Here is a 23,608-nt window from a genome sequence, read left to right on the forward strand (position 1 = left end):
TGCTGCTTTGTAATTTACAGCTATTTAAAGTCCACCTGTTGCTGAACAGATGACTCGATTCATAAATATGAATTAATGTATTACTTTACATATATTATCATTATGAGAGTATTATTAATATGATAACCTGATGTGCAGATTTGGAATCAGCACAAAAACCATCAAGAAATGTTTACTTGCCTCTCTAATTAAAAAAAAAAAAGTACAAATTTGTTCTGTAAGTGTAATTTGTTTGAAAAAAATAAAATAAAATAAACATCCACAAGTGTAGATTGACTAATAGTTTACATTTGTGGGAAAAATATAAAATGTATCAAATTGAAACAGGAGATTCGGGCCCGACGCCCGCGACAATCTGATAAAATGGGGGACAAGCCAGTTTGGCGTCGCTGCATCTCACAGACGGGATAATCCAGCCAATGAAGCCTATTCTGCCCTCTGCTGGACAACATGTTTCACTGCAGTGTCGAGTTCCTGGTTTATATCACGCTCTCGGCGACTCTTGGAACACCACGCAGCATCAACTTTTTAAGAATGGAACTAGTCGAGTCTTAGTCCGTTAAAATAATTTAAACTAGAATAGTGTTCAATTATACTGTTGCTGGTGGACGTTTTGCTGCGGCATGAGTCCGTAGACTCTTGTGCTGGTTTCGCTCCAAGTGGACTATCCAGCTAAGCTAGCTAACTGGCTAGTTAGCAAGCTACATTGCTTTCCAAAATGACAAACTCCTGTGCTGCAGCCAACTGTGACTACCAGCAAGAGGGGCCCGATAGCAGCATCCCACTTTTCAGCTTTCCCTTGGATCCGGAGCGGTAAGGCTTTTCCATGGTAATGTGGGACGTACGCGAGGCACCGTGCGTGCAATTGAAATATGTTAGCTATCTGCCTTTAGCATTGTCGTTCGCTCAACATCATGTTGGCTAACAGTGACACAACTCGGTTGAAAATGGCGCAGACTCACCACACTCCTAAAAGAAGTCACGGTAAAATAAAGTAAACGCATTCGTTCTGAATGGGAAATTAACTGCAGCGGTGGTCGTGGTGTTATTATTAAGTGTTCGACGTTTTGATAAAATGAAAAGAGCGTAGTTGAAAACTTTTTGTTCTGCAAATTGCAAAGCCCAATTTGTAAACGACGCCTACCGGCTCAGCGCGGTAACGTAGTGAGACTAGTTGAACTCATTACAAAAAAAGCCACCCAGTTTTCCCTTTTTTCGTCGGAAAAGCATTCACGACTTCATAAACAATTAAATCGTATTGCATTTCAGTCTACTTTGAACAGCGCAATTCTGTTGTTTTTTTTTCATTTGGCAATCACATAATGACTCAGCGAGTATCTAATGAGATAACTTTTAGTACAGAGTTGAAGCCTAAAATTCTCTATTAATTTAGTTGCATCATCAAACTTAAAGCGGAAGTCAACCCAAACATATTTTTAAAGAATATGTTCGATGCAGGCCCACTCGTTGAAACACAGCATTCTGAGTAATATTGTTAGGCAACAAAATCCACCCATTTTTAGCCATCTGGGGGCAATTTGTCACTTCTGTCGACTGAAAATGATATCACACATCCTCAGGGCTCAGATAACGACCAATCATAGCTCAGCTTCAGAAAACAGGTGAGCCTTGATTGGTCGTTATCTGAGCCCTGAAGGTCTGTGATGTCATTTTCATTTGACAGAAGTGACAAAATGGCTGCCCCCTCAGATGGCTAAAAACGGGTGGATTTTGATGCTTAACTCATAATTTTTCATCAGGGGTGTCCAAACTCTGTCCTCAAGGGCCGATGTCCTGCCTGCCTATCCCAGCTGCAACATGCCTGTTTCAAAAGATCATGATCGTTATCAAGCTTCTTCAGAGCTTGTTGGTGAGCTGATCATTTAAATCAGGTGTGTTGCAGCAAGGAGAGCTGGAAAACAGGCAGGAAAGCGGCCCATTAGGACCGGAGCTGGACACCCCTGATTAATATTAATCATTTTACATTGTTTCAACGAGTGGGCCTGCATAGCACATGTTCTTGTAAAAAAAAAATGTTTGGGTTGATTTTCTCTATAAGTTTGAATTCATGCTCACCCAATCTCAAGCCATCCACACCCGAAGTGCAGCATGCGGGTGTGCCCATCCCCGTTTGCATACCACTGCAGGGTTTGGTATCTGAGTATAAAGAGGAGGAACTTAATGAAAGGGTAGGTAAAGATTTGGAAGTTTAGGATGAAGTGTAGAGGGAAATGGAAAGCGATACAGGACAAAGAAGTGAATTGGAAAGACTTGTGTGAAGGATAATGGACGATGGAGGAATTAAAGTGATTATATAGTTCAATGAATATGACAACATAAAAAATACACTTCTGGTGGGGATGTCAAAATATATACATGGGAAACTTGGAGACATTGTGAAAGCCAAAGTACTGAGAGCTGGAAAATTGTTCAACGTGTGTAAGAATGAGGAGCAGTGTGACAAAGCTTTGAAACTTTAGAAAATGTGCAAATGTCATGTAATTGAATTTGAAAAATGGAATAGCTAAGCAGTAATAGGAGTGATTTGTAAAATCCTATTAGATGCGAGACTGGATAAACCTTAAGATGACATAAGCAGTGGTTGCATTGTAAGTTTGAGGTGATTGAAGATGTGGGACTTTGGGTGGGGAAAAAATGTACTACTTCTATATTAATTGAATTTTATAAAACAGTTCTCTTTGGATCAATAAATGCAGCTTAATGCAAAGAAAGACACGTGTGTGTGTGTGTGATATCTGGAGGTGAGCATAATGTATGGTCAGTGTGCATATAAAGACAAAATGTGTGAACTGTGGAGAGGATTATAATGATTGTCAATCAAGACAGGAAAAATGACATTAATACAAGTCGATATGAAGGAAAAACCATATACAGCGGCAGCTAACATATGGCAAGAAAAGCAACAAGCACGATCTGGAGAGTGAAGAGAATATTTGCAAAGTGACACAAGATGCACCGACTGTAAATAAGGTCAACTTTTTGGGGGTATTTTGCAGCTGAGGTAATAATCATACTGAACTGATTTTGTGGCTCATTTTCCCTCGTCGGAAATTGTGGCATTTAATGCTGTTTGTTTTTTTGTTTTTTTTTGTATTTTTTTGAAAAGTTGCACCCCAACAAGTTAAACAGAGAAGAAAAAATAGTGATTGTTGTAAAAAGTGCTACAAAATATCTATATCTAAGCAATATATATATATATATATATATAATTTATTTATTTATTTCTAATGGAAAAGAGCACACCACTGAGTAATATATATATATATTTGTATATTTATGAATATATATGTATATATATTCATTTTAGAAATTACAAAATAGGAAGTGTTTTTCAGAGAATAGTGACGTATTGTAATAGCCATTGTGGTGAAAGTCATTGGAGAAAAGAGCTAACTTGATGTGAAAGTAGTGAAGGAGCATATATTTACAAATACAGAAATTTGGATCAATAAAATATTAAGTTTACAATACAATCAGATGAGTAGCCATTTAGATGGGAAATTGGAACTACTTTATGAGTTGCGTTCACTCGGTAGTTTGGAAGTATGAAATACACGTCCGCCTTGTAACAATAAATCTGACATTTACAAAAAAGGAAAAATGAACCCTAACCCAAAGTGAAAAAGGACAGAGATTTCTGACTGTGTTTTCCCTCTATTTTTAGCTGCCAAAAATGGCTGACGAACTGTTGTCGGCAGGATTTGGCATCACAACCTCCAGAGGAGCTGCATAAACTCTACAAAGTTTGTGCAAAACATTTTGAACCCTCTTTGATAACTAATCAGGTAAATAAAACTAACATTTTTTGTTTATATTTTACACAGTCATCTTGCATATTATGCTTTTTTTTTTTTTTTAAAATACACATTTTCATAATTGTTTAGCAATGGTTTATTTCCTATGTTGTTGTTTTATGTGTCAAACTGGCATTTCTATTGTAGTTGGTGTTGTATTATTTTGACCTCCCTTCATGATTGGGGGCAGGAGTGGGGGCTGTGGGAGGTGCATAAGAAATTGACTCCTTTTGACTCCAGTTTGAACTACTGCAAATTATAAACTAAAATAAATGAGCACTAAGCTCTTGCGTTTGTTAAATGTTCAGTGGCTCCACTTAGTGGTGTTGTAAATGGCCTAAAATTCACATCATGGTATAAATTGAATCCCTTCACACTAATGGTAAATGTCACTATATAAACGCAAGTGCAACTGCAGTTTTTGTATTTTTTAATTTAATAATATGGCGATGAAGCATCACTTTGTATCGCTGTCCTTGTTCCTTGCCTAGTCAGTCTATTTATCGAGCAGCTGTTGGACTCGCTATAGTCAGCAACATGAGGCTAATCCCAATTCATGCCCCTTTATCCAGTCAAGCGTGCACTGGTCATGTTTGTTTCCTGTGTCATCACAACATCCTGATCAAAAGAATTTTGGCCCAAATCCCAAAATGAACTTTTGGCCATCTTAAGCCCCTGATCAGTGTTAAATATTGTCACTTTTTCGCTCCAATGAAAAATATTTTGTCTGAAATATGTGAATTGTTTTTATTCAATTAATAAAAAGTTTCATGTTTTAGAAAAGAATCCATTTTAAAGTCAAAACAAAAATCCAAGTTGTTTTTCTTCATTTCCAGAAAAGTCTCTTGAACGACGATGCTCTTCCAACAATATTTGACTTTGCTGTACCCACCAATAATGAATCGTGTAACAGGAAACGTGCCGGAGACCCTGTAAGTGTATCACCATCTGACAAATGTCTCTTCAAATTTTCACTCAAATGTTTGAATAATAAATGTAATGATTATTACTAATGTAGGTGGAAGAGGAACCCACTGTGAAGAAGACAAAAGGTAAAATTCAATGCATGTAACACAAAATATTTAAATCATTACTAGAACCCGACCAATATTGATGTTTTTAGGTGTGTATCGATTCTGACAATCGGCTAATTGGACGATTAAAATGTTATTCTGTATGCATGTATTGTGGAGCGTTAATTAGCCTTAACACATAGTGAGGAGATGGGAGAGTATTAACTTTGTGCATCAGACTTAATATTACCAATCTTTGGTTCATCAATATTTTCAGTTCCAATTTCTAATCAATTTTTCCCTAACTATTTTTTGTTGTTGTTGACATTGTATCTTTGTTTCAAATAATGTTCCATAAACCTCTACATCTATCAGATATATTGTAAGTACATTATGTGGAAATTCAAGTTGAGCTGTTGATCTGTGATCTCATTCATCGTTTGATGTCAAACCCAAATTTGCTAGTAAAAGAATTGGCCTCCAATACTTAAGGAGGAGAGTGTATATCAAGAAAGGATTTATTAACAGATTTCAACAGCACTGTTATTTCAACCAAGATTTATGTAGAATATATTAACCTTTGTCAGCAATATTTTAAAAAGAATCATCTTTACTCAGTGGTGTGCTCTTTTCCATTAGAAATCATAGCAGCACCAAAAGTGACTGAGGCGACAAAAGAGGTTTCTGGTGATGACATCGCAACACCCGAACAGGGAGAGAACCAAGCTCAAGAGAATGCCGGCAGCTTCAAAGCCAAAGAGACTCTTAAGGCCTATTTCAAGGAAATTCTGGCACTGACTGGATTCAGCATCAATGGTGGCAACATCAACACAGATGAGTCGACTGGTGCAGCAAGGGATCAGCATTCTCTGAAGAAAATCTGTGTCGAGAAAATTGATAAGAAGGAAATCCTACAGTTTAGCGAGAGCCTAATGCGAGAGGAGATCCAGAACACCCTGAGACATGCCCGATTCTTCTCTATTCTGCTCCAAAATGTGACCAGTATTGAGGGAAAGGAGCAGATCCCCATTTTCATTCGATCTGTCACAGAGGCTGGGTTCCCACAAAAACACCTTGTCGGTTTCTTGCCTTGCGATTTGGATGCGGACAGCCTTTTTAACCATCTCATATCCGAGTTAAGGAATAAGTGGGGGTTACGGATGGAGCATTGCAGAGGACTCTCATATCTAGTGAGTGGACGCATGTGTCAGCCGATGCGAGACCTCACGTGCAAAATTTTACTGGAATTCCCGCAAGTGGTTTTATCACCAAGTGACCCATATGCTTTTAACATATGGATTATTCGCTGCATGCCAGTGCCAACAATTCAAACTATCGTAGACACTGTCGAAGAAGTGGCCTCATTACTCAGGAACACACCTGAGCTATACAAAAGATTGGAAGGAAAAATTCAGATGACATATGGCCACATAAAAGGGGAAGTGGATAGAATCAAGGCAGTCATCAGTGTGAATTGGCAGTGTAGCACCGATGCCTTCCAAACCATGTTGGATATCTTGGAGCCTTTCCTGAACTGCATCAATGAAATGATTTCAAAGGTGGATGAAGATGCAGCTGAACAGATGGCCAAACTCAAGCCAGTTCTGAAGAACTTCAATTTCATCATGACATTAGTTGTTCTCAAGAACACCCTCTGCTGTGTGAGCATACTCAACTCCAGTCTCAGGGGAATCATTAGCATGAGCAGTACGTTGCAGTACACCATTTCAAATGCCTTAAAGCTGGTAAACAAATACCAACAGGACATTGCCATATTCAACAGAAAATGGTTTTCGGATGCAGTCAGTCGAGCCAAGAAGCTCGGCGTTGAAGTCATTAAACCTGAGCCTGACCACGGAGATTCAAATGACACCCCGCTCGAAGACTTTTACAGAGAAACTTTAGCACGGCCCATCTTGCAGTATCTTGTTGCAGAGGTCAAGCGAATTTTCAGTACAGAGATGGTGAGGATTCTGAGATGGCTCTCTTTAGTGCCGTCCTACATGGCTGACCACAATTTCAGCATTCGCCGTGACAAAGTAGCAGACGCCAATTTGAACAACCTTGCAAGGCCTGACACATTCTATGAAGAGCTTGGTTGTTGGGAAGTGAAATGGAGGCATGCAAGCAAGCGCAGGATTCTGCCAACCACAGTGTTTGCCACACTAAAAATACCCGACATCGGCTTTTACCCAAATGTGCAGAGCTTGTTGAGGGTGTTGGGCACTGTGCCATGTGTAAATGCAGAGGCAGATGTTTATGGGCAATACCACATGGTACTGGAACGATGCTACGCCTACCTGAAAGACACTCCGGAGGACCAAAGACAGTGCAGCTCGGCATATGTATATGTCAACCAAGACGTACATTTCAATGTTGAGCAAATGGTGGAATCATATGTCCAGAAGCATCCAGACATACTGCAGATGTTACAGACCGTGAGTTGATCTTTTTTTCTTTTCTTTTTTTTTTTTTAAGTAGTCTTGTGACCAATGACACAATATTTTTAATAACTGTAACGATTTTTGCGTGTTTTACAGGATGAAGAAATTAAAGATAAGCCTTCTAAAGGTGAGATGATTTATGCAGATGTTTTCATTGTTGCTGTTCAGTATTAATGGCACTCTATACAGTGGAACCTCGATTTACTAATTCAATACTTTCCGTGACTCTGTCCATCAATCCAAATGAAACAAGGTAATGATACCTGTTAGGTGGAAATGCATTCAATTTGTTCCAGCCACAGAATCAACTTATATTTGCCCTATTTCTATTAGTGTGCGGTAGGGTTGGGCGATATATTGTATATCATCGTCGATATAACGTCAACGTTGCTTTTACGATGTGCAATTTTACATTATCGAGTATTTATATTGTCTCAAAGTAAAGACGAACGAAACCATTGATGGCTGCAATGAAGGGGAAAGTGATGAAATCCACATTCTGCGAATCAGCGTGTAGAATTCGGTCACGTGACTCTGTGATAGCAGCCGAGGAAAAACAACACATTATTTAAATGTGGAGGAGTGTCCCGTCCCAGCAACATACCGGTAATTTAATAGCAAGTCCACGTCTCTAATCTGGAAATGATCCGGGTTGACAAGACTGGCATAGGTCAGAATAACATTGTTAGATGTGCCAAAACGCTCGCCCTGAAGAGCAATTCACCTACAAATCTGTTCCACCACGCACCGTATGGATTTCGATTAAAATTGTGACTCCACAACCACGCTAAAGAAAATCCAAGTAAACATACACTCTCAGAAAACCTTCGCTGAGTTGAGCAAAGAAATACACTGTACCATTGTCAAAGCACGTAAACGTTGGCGAAACATAACTAATGACGCCATCAGCATAACATTACTTTATGCGAGCACATTAAACTTGACAGGATGTTCGATATTCTCTAGAGATAGATCGATTATCGGGGCCGGTATTTAGCATTTTGGCAATTATCGACATCGGCCATTTTTATTGATTTGACAGACGATATTTGATAAATTAAAAACAGAGTTATTTTGGCTCTGATAGTGGCAGCGCACGCCTGTCTGCTGTCCCCTATGGCTGTGACTCTCTCCGGGATTGACCCACCCACAGCACCATCTGATTGGGTGCTCATGCAGTAGGTAGCAGCCAATCAGCAGAGCTGATTGTTGCAGCAAGAGTTGAGCAAAGCATTGCATCTCAAGACTCGCGCACCGGGAGAGCAGAAAATATTGCAAACCGTCCTTTGAGCGAAGGTAAGCTAAGGCTACAGACTTCAGCAAAATTGTCATAAATCTCCTCTACAACTCACAACTACTTGTACTTGTAACGTTAGTATAAGCCAGTTAGCGTTATATAAACACAAGTGAAACAACAGCTCTGCTCACTCTCTCTATACAAGCCTGTGGTTTTAATCACTTGAATTTACAGCAATTTTAGTTTTGTGTGAAACACATCAAATTACCTTGTGTATTAAATGTGCTATGTAAATAAAGCTGCGCCCCCCCGCTAGTAGTTAGCTCGCAGTCTAACTCCCAACTAGCCACCAATTTGCTGCATCAACCCCATGACTCTCGAGAACGGCTTAACCACTTGAAATAAGGTTGCTGATAACATTGATAGGGAATAATAAGTGAGTGAATGCATGTCAGTGCATGTGTCTGTGTTTGTAAGCCACATTAACCCATTAAGGACAGGAGCGCATAACCACATTTCTACCACTAGAGCCGGGAGCGCTGTTCATTCTACCTTTAAAGCCGAGAGAGCGGATACGTCTGTGTCTTTTTCTAATCCAATTCTCCATCTCTTAACCAATTTAATGCATCAGAATATACACGTGACGGTGTCGCGAGACCGCGAGGATGTTGTGGAATTTTTTTCGAGCCATAGGCAGGCTAATGGCGGACGCCGTCGATCGTCGGGAGCTCTGATAAGTAACGGCAGTGCTATATATAGACGATGCGCACGACCAGTGGAACCAGTCGAACGTGATGTGATATGGTTGGACAATGATGACATTGACGTCTTTGTAACAGACTAGAGGATGGTAATTACCACTGGATTAAAAAAAAAAAAAATTAAAATAGTGCTTTCTCTTGCACTGACACGTTATTTTTACATCTTCGATTGAAACAGTAAATAATAATAAATTCTGCCTGTGCAAAAGCCAAATGTCTAATTCTTTTGGAATTATGTTTCTGTCTGCTACAGGGGCTGAGATATTAATCATTTTGTAAGTGTTGAATTTCTGGTAGAACTTCAAGTTTTCAAGGGTAATTCCAAAGGCGACCTTAGGTTTTGGGGAGCTGTTGAGCCAGGCGCTTTAGTCCTTAATGGGTTAAAGCTGGTGCAGAAATTCATAGGAAAGCACTGTAAGTGAAAGTCAATAATCGCTGTGCCTGTGCCGCGACTTTCTGCCACAGAAAGCCAGTATAACGAAGATCGCAGTTGTATATGAGACACGCAAGAATAAATGAAAAAAACGCAAAAGAAAGGGAGAGAAGACAGTCGCGTTGGTGGGATTTCGCCGCTAGCCAGTTGCTGATTTGAGGATGCGCTTTTTTGTTTTAGAACTTTAAAACAAAGATAATAAGTGATACGTGAAAGATGAACATTTGTATTACAGTATATTGAATTTGGGGGAAACTATTACTGTTGTAAACTCAAAGGAGATATTTAATTGTATGTTTTCATTTAACTTTATTAGACATGCTGCCGAGCCTCGTAGCTCCCTGTACTTTTTGTTAGAATTTTAAAACTAAGTTGTCCATTTTCTAAGATCTAAAAATGTTAGCATATTGATAATCACAAAAGCTGTTTAATAAACATGCTTAAAGACATATAAACTGTCAAAAGCTGTTTTTATTATTATAACATTTGACGTCAATTTTTTTCCTTTTTTTTCCCTGCGTATTAATATTGGCTTCAAATATCGGTTATCGGCCTCCTGGACCAGGGGTCTCCAACCACCGGGTACCTGTACCAGCAGCGTGTAGTCATGTAGTTACTACATTGTAGTACTCGTCCATACCAGTAGGACGAGCTAATTTGTCTTTGTTTAGAGACAAGCGAATTAGTGATGCATGTTTATCCAAACAGGCCCATGTTTCACACTATCAATATGAAACACTATAAAATACTTTTTTCTTGTCATGTCATGTCATCTTCCAAACCGCTTATCCTATATAGGGTCGCGGGGAGTTGCTGGAGCCTATCCCAGCCGTCAATGGGCGAAGGCAGAGTACACCCCGAACTGGTCGCCAGCCAGTCGCAGGGCACATACTTTTTTCTTTATTTAATTCCTATTCAAGACGTTATAATATAACGTCATCCTTCAATGTTATATAAACAATATAACACTTATATTGTTGTTTTTCACAATTTTAGCTGGTGGTGTGCCGCGGGATTTTTTTTCAATGAAATAAATGTGCCTTGACTCAAAAAAGTTTGCAAAACACTGCTCTAGCAAATCACCGTCTTAGAACTGCCGAGTAATGCGGCAGAATTCCACTGCACACTTGTGCAATGTGTGGGGCTCCTCTTTTATATGTCATGTCATGTCATCTTCCAAACCGCTTATCCAATATAGGGTCGCGGGGAGTTGCTGGAGCCTATCCCAGCCGTCAATGGGCGAAGGCAGACTACACCCCGAACTGGTCGCCAGCCAGTCGCAGGGCACACATAGACACTGTCACTGAGCGGGAATCGATCCCACGCTGCCCGCACACACTACTACACTATCAGCGGACGTCCTCTTTTATATGTGAATATGTAACCGATGCATCTGCAGTATTAATGCTCATTCCGGACGCATCCGACCTATACTTCATCAAAAAACAAACGTGCACTGCGTGCAAGCATGCATTTACATGAAGCATTAAGTGGACGTTTGTGGTGAGACTAGTAGTTCATCCTTGCAGACAGTTAATTTGCTACACATGGCATAACGTGACGTCATATTTACTACTCGACTCCATCAAATGAGGAGATGGAGGAATGTCCCCTCACATCCCCAAATTATTTATTCCCCCAGGAATCCTCAATTACGCGATCGCGGAATTTACTGCGGATTTCAAAGCCCTCTGCGGAAATCCAAGCAGTCCGCGGAAATTAGGGCGAGATGCAGAATGATCTACATGTACATGTAGTTTTAATCCCGGCAGCAATTTCTCGCGGTCAGATATACGGATCTAAGGCTACGTCCGCACTGCAGGGCGTGATGCGCAATTCATATTTTTTGTTCAATCCGATCTTTTTATGTACTCATACAAAAACAAATATGACTTCTAATGTCAACAGAACGCGTCCGTGATGTGACACAATCACACAGACGGTATTTGAAGCTGCCTGTGATGTATAGTAAGTACATGCTCGACACCCATTGGCTGTCGGCGACGCCACAGAAAGTCCACATTTGCAAACCCTGGCGAAATGGGCAAAGAAGCTAAATTTTCGCTTCATCCGCATCGCCCAGAACGCAACCGCACCTGACCACGCAAAGTCCAATGACTACATAATGCAAACGCACCGCCAGAAATGCCCAGTTTGCATTTGGTCTGATCGCAGCATAACACTTGGCATGAACATCAGACGCTTGTATGTTACTTTGACAGGACGTGATGTGACTATCTGCATATGATCAACACAGTTGTTTTTAATGTAATTTTTTTAAAATTGTCTTTTAGGGCTGGGCGATAATTCAATGTCAATATGTATCGCGATTTACATTTGATCGATATCAATAGAAAATCCTTTCGATAAAACGTTTGATAGGAAGAAAAAAAAAAAAAACTCGATCGCAGCATTGTGTGTGCTGTCTGTAGCCCGCAGCTGCCTCCAACCACGAAGAAGAAGCAGTTAAACCAACTAAGAGAAGCCGCTAAACCAACAAAAAATCATTTAAGCCAATGAAGAAGAAGCAGCTAATTCATTTTTCTTTGGGTCAAAAAATCAATATCGATATCGACCAATATGAAACACTTGATAGACTTTTCAGTCATGTCGCCCTGCCCTATGCTCTTTTATTGTTATATTGGTGTTGGTGGCTGAAATAAGTTGATTTACACTCTATATTAAATGATATAAGGTTTGGCACAACAACAGTCCACTGCCAGGGCCAGTACCAGGTGGGACAAGCACAGTAACTCATTAGGGTTGCCTCAGCCTCTCTATGACGCCGACACTGCTATAGTGGCTTCATGACGGGAGCATGGCTGAATAAGCTGGAGGAGAGGCGGCCACGGTGCTCTGGAAAGCTGATTCATTATCCATTTTGCAGAGCATAATTTGCAGTCGGTTAACAGTTTTTACTTTAAAGTATATCTAAATGAAGTTGCTGTGGCGGCGTTTGTATTGGAGCATTCCCTCGCTCCTTGTACGAATATAGTCGTACAGTATCGGCATCATTTATATTTGTCCCAATGTGTTCATGTTTAACATGTTTAATCATGAATTATCTCTTCTTATAGTGGCAGGCCAAGGAAATCATGCTGAAAAAGACACTGAAGATGAATTACAGCTAATAAACATGGAGATGGATGCAGAGAGTCTTGTAGAGATGAAGTGTGCTGAGACGGACAGAGAAGCTTTGAAGTCGGCTCTACAAGCCACAGTGACTGCCGCGTACAACAGCCAAAGCTGGCAACAAAGCGAGTTTTCTCCTGCTCAGGATGGAGAAGTTGACTATGTCACAAAGTCTGAAATGAAAGAAGTACTCACTGTGTGTGAAGATGCAGTCAGAGAAGGTATTCTCACGGAAGCCGGGAGTTCGTTCTTTTCATTGTTCATCGATCGGGTCGTAAAGATCGGGGCAAAGGACTATCTTCCACTCTTTCTGAGGTTTGTGGACAGTTTCGATGTTATGCGACTGGAGTTGATGGGATTCCTAGAAGCAGATCTGGATTGTGACGCTATGGTGCGTCGCCTCTTAGAAATTGTAACAGAAGAGTGGCGTCTTGATTTGAATAACTGCAGAGGTCAGGCATACCTTGGTTCTGGTGATGTTTCTTACAAACTAAAAGCTTTTGCTTGCAAAGTCCAGGAGAAGTATCCCCTTGCCATCAGCACACATTGCTCTTGCTACTCATTCAACACATGGTGGTCAAAATCTATCCCAGTACCTGTCGTTAAAAGAGCCCTGGATACATTTGAAGAGGTGGTCATGTTTTTTGGCAGCAGAACTGCTCTCGAAAAACAGCTTGACCATGTAATTGCCTATGGTCTTCGGGAGAGCTACGAAAAGGTCCAGGAATTGCAGGGGACGTACTGTTCCCTTTGGCAAGAAATGCACGATTCCTATGAGGTGTTTGTGCAGATGCTGGAGCCCCTTGTTGAGTGTCTGGAAAAAGTTAAAAGCAACCCACAGAGGTGGAAAAATTATGTATCTGAACAAGCTGGGGTACTCTTAAACAAACTAATGCAATTTGATTTCATTATTGCTATGGTTATCTTAAAGAATACCTCTTCTTTTACCAGAGAGCTGAGTGCGGGTCTTCAGAGAGATCATTTCAATGCAGCATTCCAGCTATGTCAAATCACTGGCATTGTGGCTACTTTGACCAGAATAAAAACAAATTTGAAAGTATTCCACCAGAATTGGTTTGATGAAGCCAGTGCAATTGCGCAAAGTCTAAAAGTGCCGATAGAAATGCCTGAGAACTCTTTGCCAAGGGACAGCCTAATAAAGCCAGTAGGTTTTTATAAAGACAGCTTAAGTGTGCCCCTAGTAGATAACCTCATCAATGCCGTCAAGGATCATTTTTCAGAGGATCACAAAGAAGCTCTTAATTTCCTCTCCCTGGTTCCAGGATTGGTTACAGTGAGTTACATGTTTGAGAGCTTAAAATCCAAGCCGCCTCTCTACAGCAGTGATCTTCCTGATGCTGACAACTTCTTCACTGAACTCTGCTGTTGGAGAGTAACATGGAAGACTAAAGTTGCCTCAGTGACCATCCCAAATTCAATATTTCAAACACTGCGTCTGCCACTCATGCAGTACTTTGGCAACATCAATGCACTCCTTCGGATTATGTCTGTGCTCCCCAGCACAGCCCTTGAGGACTGTGGAGTTGTAATGCGCCACAAGAAGTTCCAAGACTACCTGAGGAATACAAATCCCAAAGACCGCTCCCTGTGCTTGGCTGTGCTACAGGTCGGCACAGATTTCAGCAGAGACCTTGACCGCATGGTGAGCCAGTGTTTGAAGGTTACCCCACAAGCCCTGGAGGGTATCTGTTTGGTGAGTGCTTTTGTTAAATTGACTTTTACATTGTGATGCAGTTTATTCCTCAAGCAGGTACTCCAGTAATGACAAAATGGTATGAATGTTTTATTTCACAATTATTTTAGACCAATAGTAGAACATTTATTGTTCCATAGCAATGACATAACTGGACCCCCCCCCCAAACACACACACACACACCTCTGATCATTACCACTAAAGTAAATGTAAATTACAGATCTGCCCTGAAAACATTGCAACATTTTAAAATATTTTCAACATTATAAACTGTAAACTGGTTCATCCACATTCTCTATAGTACCCTTATATAAGATTAACTCTTTTACCTTACTTGAAAATGAATAGCAAACTTGAAATTGTAATTCATGTAACTGAAATCATAAAGATTCACTATAACTCAATTGAAGACCCTTATCGGTTCATTTACAGCATGTGATGTCACACAAAGAAGCATTCCTGCCCTCTGGATAAAAATAAATACATTTTTTCAAATGAAAACTGAGGTTCAAGCATTGACGCATGCTTTGACATTTGAATAGATGACTTCTAAATACGTGTGATGAATACTTGTGTTTCCACAGGATAAAGAAGCCAAAAGTTTAATCAGAAACGCTGACAATATGGAAGGTATGGCATTTTTTTTTTTTATCAACTGATAGGAATTTGCAATGAAATTGATAGGCCCGTCATCCTATATGTACTTTTTTTAAAATGTGTTTTTTTTTTGTTTGTTTTTTTGTTGTTGTTTTTTTACTGTTTTTGTTTGACATGTAGTGGCCACATCTATCAAGGTGGAAGGTGATGCGCTTGAAATTCTGCAGTGTCCTGACTTGAAGGAGGAACCCCAACTCATGAAGCCAGTTGATGAAAATGGACAAATTGGAGACAACCGTCAAAGTCTGGTGACAATATTCAGACTGGCTGCAATCCTTGGGAAAAAAAATAGCAGTATCACTGACCTCTCTGAAGAGGAAAAGGAGAATTTCATCCAGGAGCTCAACATGTGCCACTGGTTCAGGAAGGAGAACAAATGTGCTCTGTCCATGAGTGAAGCTGAAATTGTCACATTACTCATAGAGGGAATCAGAGATGTGATACTGAATGAGATACAGGAATCTCCATTCTTCTCACTTATCACAGACAAACCTGTAAAGATCGCTGATGAGACTCACCTACCTGTTTTTGTCAGGTATGTCCGAGAATCTGCTCCAAAAGTAGAGCTGATGGGTTACTTGCCATTCGACACAAACTGTGACGTTGATACGCAAGCAAGTAAGCTTGCAAACATTCTCACAGAATCCTGGGGCTTACCGATGGCACACTGTCGAGGACAAGCATTCATGCACCTGGGCTCGGGTTACCAAAGCCTGAAGAAAATGTCTTTGGACATCCTCCAGAGCTATCCAATGTGTGTTGTAACACCAAGTGAGTCCTGTGGCTTGGCCCATTGGCTGGTAGGCAGCGTGCCTTGCCCTTCTGTGGCAAAAATGCTGGATATCACGGAAGATTTGCTACTATTCTTTGCTGAATCTCCTTGTCTCGAAGAAGAGTTGGCACAAGCTGTCGATGGATTGTTGAACATGCCAAGGGAGGCCTTGGAGGAAATTCCAGAGACATGCTGTTCAAGATGGAAGAAGAGAGAAGACTTCTTTGACATACTGGCAGACACATTGGAGGGCATTCTCAGTTGCCTCGATGCCGTCTGTTCAAATGCCAGAGGTGCCACGTCAATGCATGCTCAAGTTCTCTCCGCTGCTCTGAAGAATGTGGATTTCATTGTCACCCTTGTGATCCTGAAGAATGCTTGTGCTCCTATCCGTAACTGTAGCACTGTCTTCCGCTGCGGAAACCCTGCTGATATTCTTTGTGAATTGGAAAAGATCCCTGCAATCATAGAGACTCTCAACAAAATGTTGGAAAATGTCAACACGGTACACTCCACATGGTTTGAACAGGCATACCGGTTAGCTACCAAGGTAGCCCCTCATCAAATCTGTTTCTCTGAGGAGGCCAGCAGCTACGATTCTCCAGAGATATACTACCGGGAAACTCTGAGTATCCCCCTCCTCAAAAGTCTCATTGATGAAATGAAGTACAGCTTTTCAGACAGCCACTTGAAGGCTCTATCCATCTTGTCTCTACTGCCATCCTGCAATCCGCAGCCCATTCTTCCAGAATCCACAGACAAACCTTTTAACTTCTACCTGTCAGATCTTCCAGAACCGGAAACACTTGACCAAGACATCAGTGCGTGGGCTGCAGTCTGGAGAGACAAAGACCAGGATGTTTCTCCTCCAACATCCATTGCTGAAACATTAGTTCATCCTGAGTGTAAGAACCACCCAACGATTATTTTACTGCTTCGGCTAGTAGCGGTGCTGCCCAGTGTCAGCATTGAATGTGACCTAATGAAGTCCACTTTGAATTCAATGAGGGATATTTTAAGGAACACTGTATGCAAAGGTAACAGGACAGCTCGTGTGATGCTCCTCTCACACAACACAACACTGCAGAGGCTGCCCGAAGTTATTGCCAAGTGTATTGAGGTTGATCCAGAGAGCAGTCCATGTCTTTCACAGGTAAGTGAAGTTACTCCACGCACACTGCTGAACAAATCTGTCATGCCACCTTTTCCTTTTTGTCTCACAGACCAACCAGCATCATAAATTGCTTGATTACAGATTATTTCTTTTACAGTGCAGCCTCATCATTTTCCCATTTTGAACAGGAATGATTAATTTCAAATTTGCCAAATTTTAAGATGGGTCACTGACCTACTCTGAGAAGTCAGAAATTAATGAATCATAAATTCAACATCTGATTAAAATGTTTTTTACTGGGGAAGGGTGGGGATCAGTTTTTCTGTAAAGCAGTACATTTGAAAATGTATGGATTGTTCATATATTTTTAAATACAATTAAAGTGTTTAAATATAATAGTTAGGAAGAGGCTGATAGGATAGATTCTGACACTAACCAAGAGCAAAAACATCACGGTATCGGCGTTTTAAAATTATAGCTGAAAAATGTATTTATTTATTTTTTTCCAAAATCCTTGGGTACATGAAAACAGCATCCACCCCCGTGTGCACCTCGCGGACGCATCTAGCAAGAACCAAGCTTTAGCGGATATTGAAATCTTGACTTTTTGAAGCAATGGCTAGATGTCAAACTGGTAATCAGCCCATGCCTAGTACAAGTGCATATTTATAAAAATCTTTTACCACTGTTGTTAATTTATGGAGTCTCAAACTCCCTTTTTTTTTTTTTTTTTTTTTTTTTTGCGGATTCATACTCGACAGATCAGTTTAATGGTAGTGTGGCTCCCACCGTTTTTGCCGTGTCGTCATTGCCCTCGATGTTTTTTTTTTTAAATCACTTAATTGGTTACCATAGCTCAGGCTCGTAACAGCTTTCAGCGAAACATAATTAGAGACACCAAGTAGACGGAAAACATATCTTATCTCCCAGTCATCTCTTTTTAAAAAGCTGCCGTGAAGAGAGGTTGGTGATGAGAAAAGCCAATTAGAAAAACAGGAGATGATGTTTTTTTTTTTTCTTGTTGAGCACAGCGGCATCCGATAAGTCTTAAATGCACAGAAAACGTTGAGAAAGATGATCGAGTCACCCATCTTGTTCGCGTTATTAATAAAGATGGCGAAGAGTGGATTAGTCACACTTTTTTTTTTTTAATACTTGAATCCCTTCGTTGTAGAATACTTGATGCAGCCCAGGCACACACAGACTATCTCCAGTGGCCCCCACATAAGTTGACTGATACCTGATTTAGGGCAACTGTGTCATAAACCTACATTAGGTGGTGGTCAAATACATTTGCTCAGCACGGAAATTTCATGTTTTAGAATAGTCAAAGCACTTTCAAAGTCAAAGCACCATCAGTATTACATGACAAATATTCTACTTTTTATAGGTGATGGAAACTTTACGAGGCCTAAACCTTTACAGGGGTAAGTACATTTATCTGATCTTGTGAATCTGAATTATTTCTGTGCATCCAATTTTGTGTCTAGTAACATATATATACTATTTAATTCAATGCTAATTATTTTGTGCCAATTCGCAACAGAGGTTATCTCAAGTTCCTTTACATATTCAACACTTCGAGAATGACACACTTCACTGAGTATCGGGGATGCTCCGATCGATCGGGCACCGATGATGATCGGCCGATTTTCGTGAAAAATTACGTGATCGGAATATTCGATCAAAGCCTTTTATTATCTATCAAAAAATCCGATCATCCGCAGCCATGAGAGACCAGCCTGTGTGCAGTGTTGCGTCGGTGTCTTGTAATATATGCCATGAAAAGGTACCTTGCGGGGGGAGCATGGCCAAAAGTTTCAACGCAACCAACTTAATCCGACATTTGAAGAACAAGCAATTGGAAGACTATGGTGAGTTTACGAGGCTCACTGCATTGAATAAAGTATAGGTGGACACAGCAGCAACAATGAAACGGCAGCTAACGCAGCCCATGCTGACCAACTCAAATCCGTATCACCGCAAAAGGCAACGCAAATAACCAGGAAAATAATTAAATTGATCGGACTTGATGACCAACCATTCTCGGTGGTGGAAGACACCGGATTCCGCCGTCTGCTTGCCCACTTCGAGCCTCGCAAATACTTCAGACGTAGCCTGCCTGAGCTCCACCAGAGAGTGTATTGTTGCATCGAAAGTCTCCAAAAAGAATGCGTGTTATCCTGTTTAAGTTTTACAAGTATTAAATGGAGATTGGATGTCAGTCCTGTGTCAATGGACTTTTTCGCTCGCGTACTGCTTTAATGACAGTGTTCGAAATGAGGCATATTCCAAAAGACCAAATACACGTGGTATTGGGAGTATGCGCGGAACATGGTGAAATCTATGACCAGTAATAATTGGGCTACCGAGTTTGGGGTGTATGGCACGCACGCTGCAGCTTGTTATGCATGATGCGTTACTGTCACAGTGCAGTATAAGTGGCATTATTGCCACAGGGAGATGCATAGTAGATCACTTGTGGGCAACAGACCCACTATATCATTTTAGAATTCACGAAAAGATTAACAGTGACTTTTTTCTCGTTGACAAATGCACAAGATAGTCTATGCGCAAGGCAATAAACCAAGTTCCTTCATGCGTCGTTTCAATTTAGGAACTGTTATTTTATGTGAATATTTTTCCTACTTTGATTACATTCTGAACCATGCAATGTTTAGGTGGCATGTTATTTATTTGACTTTCTGCATAATAAAGTCTGTTGAGACTGCTGATTATTTTGATCTGTTAAAAATTGTGTTACTAAAAGCTGGCAAATATAAGTTTTTCAGTTACCTTTATGACTGAGTAATTGTTGTATTGTGCCAGCAACGGTTTTGTATTTTTTCATGCTTTTGAAAATATATATAGATTTTTGTCAAAATCACGGCAATAATACGGCTGCTTTTTTTCAGATAATATTGCATAATAGCAGTCACCATAAATAAATGGAAAAATATACAGATATTCCATGTGATCAGAATTGGTATCGGCCAATGATCGGTATCAATATCGGTGTCATAAAACCCTGATCGGAACATCCATAGTATCACCCTTTTTGTCCTGCTAAGTGCAGCGCAGCAGTGGCAAACTCATTCATTGCATATGTGGTGAGGGTTGGGCACCACTTAAAAAAAAAAAAAAAGATATTCAAGAGCGTTTTTGCTGTGAATTCAGACAAACGCCTCCAATTGGAGATGTGTTGGCGGAGTGATTTAATGCGATTTTTGGCAGACTTATTTACAGGTAATGGCATGAGGAGAATGGAGGAAGCCTTGAAGGGGAAGTCTACCCAAAGAAATTCTTCGCAACAATATGCTCTATGCGCCTTCACTAGTCTAAACATGACATTCTGATTAATACTGCGTTTGTGGAATACGAGTTGAGCTGCAAAATCCACCTGTTTTTAGCCATCTCGGGGCGCGGCCATTTTGTCACTTCTTTCGACTGAAAATGACGTCACAGTTGCTCAGGTAATGACCAATCACAGCTCACTTGTTTTCTGAAGCTGAGCCATGATTGGTCGTTAGCTGTGCCCTGAGCAACTGTGATGTCATTTTCAGTCGACAGCAAGTGGCAAAATGGCCGACCCCTGAGATGTACAAAAATAGCTGGATTTTACTGCTTAAAGGGGAAGTTAACCCAAACATTTTTTCCCCAGAATATGTTCTATGCAGGCCCACTAGTCCAAACACGGCATTCTAATTAATATTGCGTTTGTGGAATATGAGAAATCCACCCGTTTTTTTCACTCTGATGAAATGTGCTATACAAATAAACTTGCCTTGTCTAATAAAAGTAAATGCTTTTTGTGAGTGTTGGTGTTCTGTGTATTATATCACTAAATATTTTTGCATTTTTCAACAGGAGGTGACACAGAAGAGTTGTCAAACCAGGAGTCACCAACAGTACCCAATGCTACCAGCGAGGCATCTGAGAAGCTTGCAGGTGGAGAGGAGACATCTACTGAAACTGAAGTGGTCGTGAAAACAATTCAAGGACCAAGACAGCCAGTATCTTTCTATGAGCCACTGTTGCGTGAAGAAATTATCAAAGAACTCTGGGATTCTCAGTTCTTCACAATTATCACCGAACAGACTGTTGATATTGATGGTGAGGTTTATGTCCCACTGTGCATCAGGTACTTAAACAAAGAGGATATCCAGTGTGAAGAAACGCTGGCTTTCATCCCATTCATTGAAGACTCTGCTGTCCTCTTAGAGGCGATTGAGACCACACTCTCTGAAAAATGGGGGTTGAACATGGCATATTGTAGAGGGCAGGCCTTGCTGAGTGTCGGTAAGGTTGGAACTCAGATGAGAGCCGTGAGCTCAGCAATGGCCAACAAATACCCTCAGGCAGTAAGAACAGTCAGCTATGGTTTGTCCCTCAACATGTGGCTGGCAAAGTCCTCTCCATCTGAAGAAGCAGCGGATAGAACGGTACAGATTGATCAAATATTACATTGGCTTACACAGGATGCGGAACGGCAGAACAAACTGGAGGAAATGATCCTCCACGTATTTCAGAACAACGAAGGAAAGGGGAATGAGCTGAGGGACATGCTGATGAAGACTTGGGAGAAGAGTCACGACATGCACGAGGTGATGGTAGAGATTATCGAAGCTGTCTTGCTTTGCCTAAGTGAGCTCAAACATCAGGGAAGTGTATCAGACCAGCAGCAAGCAGCGCAGTTCTTTGATTCCATCAGAAACTTTGAGTTCATTCTTTCACTGGTGGTGCTGAGACATGTCTTGCGCCAAAGTAAAAAGCTAAGCCAGTCTCTTCAGGGCAAGCCCTTAGACATGTTACTAGCCGTCAATAGTTTGCCAGATCTCAATGCTTCTCTCAGGAATTTGATGAGCGATATTGACACTCATCACAAGGCATGGTTTGAGGAAGCTGTCACGCTTGCATCTCAACTCCACATCCCATTGTTGCATTCAGTTCTCCTTGAACCTCTGAGCGAGTTTTACAAAAATGCACTAAGTATGACATTTGTCCAGCACTTGATATCAGAAATTGACAACCTCTTCACTGAAAAGGTGATGGATACCTTTCGGTGCCTGGAGATTGTGCCTTACGCAATGTCCAAAGTTGAAACCAGCACACTCAGCGCTCTTGTGCTGCGCCAGTACAAGGAAGACTTGCCAGATGAGGCCTCGCTTCAAGACGAGATGAAGTCATGGAAGGAGAAGTGGTTGGACCCCCTGGCGGGCTATCTTCCGACCACTGTACTTGACACACTAAAGACGTCACAGATACGAAGTTTTACTAATATTGAGACTCTTCTGCGACTCCAGGTGATTTTGCCATTTTCAAGAAGGGAGAGTAACTTCAAGCAGGGAAAGAGAAGCTTACAAGAGTTTATACAGCAGGAAAACCGCTCGCTCGCTGAGCTACATCCTCTGTGATAGCTGCAGGTCTTCCCGTCATTGATCGGTGGTGCTGCCACCATACTCAAGAACAATTGAACTCTTGAGTTCTGAAATCAACATTTCTGTGTATATTCTTGATTTCATGGATTCTCCTTTTGTTGATAGTCTGTTAACCAATTGTTTTGATATATTTGATTTTTCCTCTAGTTTGTACAGTTGTACTGTCCAATGGGACCAACATAAGGTGTGTGTGCGTGTGTGTCTGTGCGTGCGTGCGTGCGCGCGCGCGCGTGTGGGGGGAGGTTTAAAAAAAGCAATGATCCATTGACAATTATCAATGCTTGTGTGCCTTGATGCAAAACAAATATTTCCTATTATGTAAATTGTCCCATTGGCATTTGAAACAACTACAGTAGTTTTCTCATTACCAGAAATTACCAGACGGTCAACAGTATCACTTTTTACGAGTTATTTTATAATTAATTGTCACACTTTTCCTTTACTTATGCACGCATTGAAATGGTTACATCATGTTTAGTTGATTTCCCATGTTTTATGTCACATTGCAAAACTGTATTTGCTGTAAACCTAGCTTTTAAAGAATGTCTCCTTGATAGGAAAAGCATATATATTTGTCAAAAAAGTAATAAAAGTGTCCAAAAAGATCAATTTTGTTGTTTGTCTTGAAGACCATATCGTGCTTGAGACACAAGGTGGCACTGTAAGACTAGTTGCATTATTTCACCCTTCAGGAAAGGTCAAAGCAAGTTCATAAAACATGTCAGTTGCTTTCCGAAGTTGAAAGATATTCATGTCTTAGTTTGACTTAATCAAACACACCCAAATTTGTTTTCGCTTCTTGTCTTCGTGGCCCCTGCAGTGTTGGAATGTTAAGTTGATCAGCTCATACCAGTTATGCAAATCATGCTCTTTGGCTTCAGTGTTACCATTGTGGTTTAGTTAATATGTGATTTCTCAGCGCAAGTGTTTTCCAAAGTTTTTCTGTTGGAGCAGGTCAATTATTTGCTCAGGATTCCAATGTGGTCCAAGCCCTGGCAGAATTTTAACTAAATTGAAATCGAGTGACCCTCCCTCACTGGAGAGATACTTCATGTACACAGTCACAATGTAATGTCC

The 23,608-nt window shown here is 40.7% G+C and overlaps 1 protein-coding gene across 1 annotated transcript; it reads left to right on the forward strand.

Moving 5' to 3' along the window:
• Positions 1-406: 406 nt before the first annotated feature.
• On the forward strand, positions 407-23,140 carry LOC147132941 (uncharacterized). Its single transcript, XM_086057361.1, has 11 exons — positions 407-813; positions 3,686-3,806; positions 4,652-4,747; positions 4,834-4,867; positions 5,468-7,266; positions 7,369-7,399; positions 12,781-14,549; positions 15,135-15,180; positions 15,328-17,132; positions 18,484-18,520; positions 20,961-23,140. Exons 1-11 carry the CDS (start codon positions 719-721, stop codon positions 22,505-22,507), a joined length of 7,380 nt encoding a protein of 2,459 aa, XP_085913487.1. The 5' UTR covers positions 407-718; the 3' UTR covers positions 22,508-23,140.
• The last annotated feature ends 468 nt before the right edge of the window (positions 23,141-23,608 follow it).

Source organism: Filicampus tigris, chromosome 17 (genome assembly GCF_054856515.1).
Source record: "Filicampus tigris isolate MCC_2025a chromosome 17, RoL_Ftig_1.0, whole genome shotgun sequence".
Lineage (NCBI taxonomy): Eukaryota > Metazoa > Chordata > Actinopteri > Syngnathiformes > Syngnathidae > Filicampus > Filicampus tigris.

Coding starts and splice junctions, on each gene's coding strand:
- LOC147132941 (XM_086057361.1), top strand. CDS start 719: ATGACAAACTCCTGTGCTGCAGCCAACTGTGACTACCAGCAAGAGGGG. Junction 14,550..15,134: donor CCCTGGAGGGTATCTGTTTG/GTGAGTGCTTTT, acceptor GTGTTTCCACAG/GATAAAGAAGCCAAAAGTTT. Junction 18,521..20,960: donor AGGCCTAAACCTTTACAGGG/GTAAGTACATTT, acceptor ATTTTTCAACAG/GAGGTGACACAGAAGAGTTG.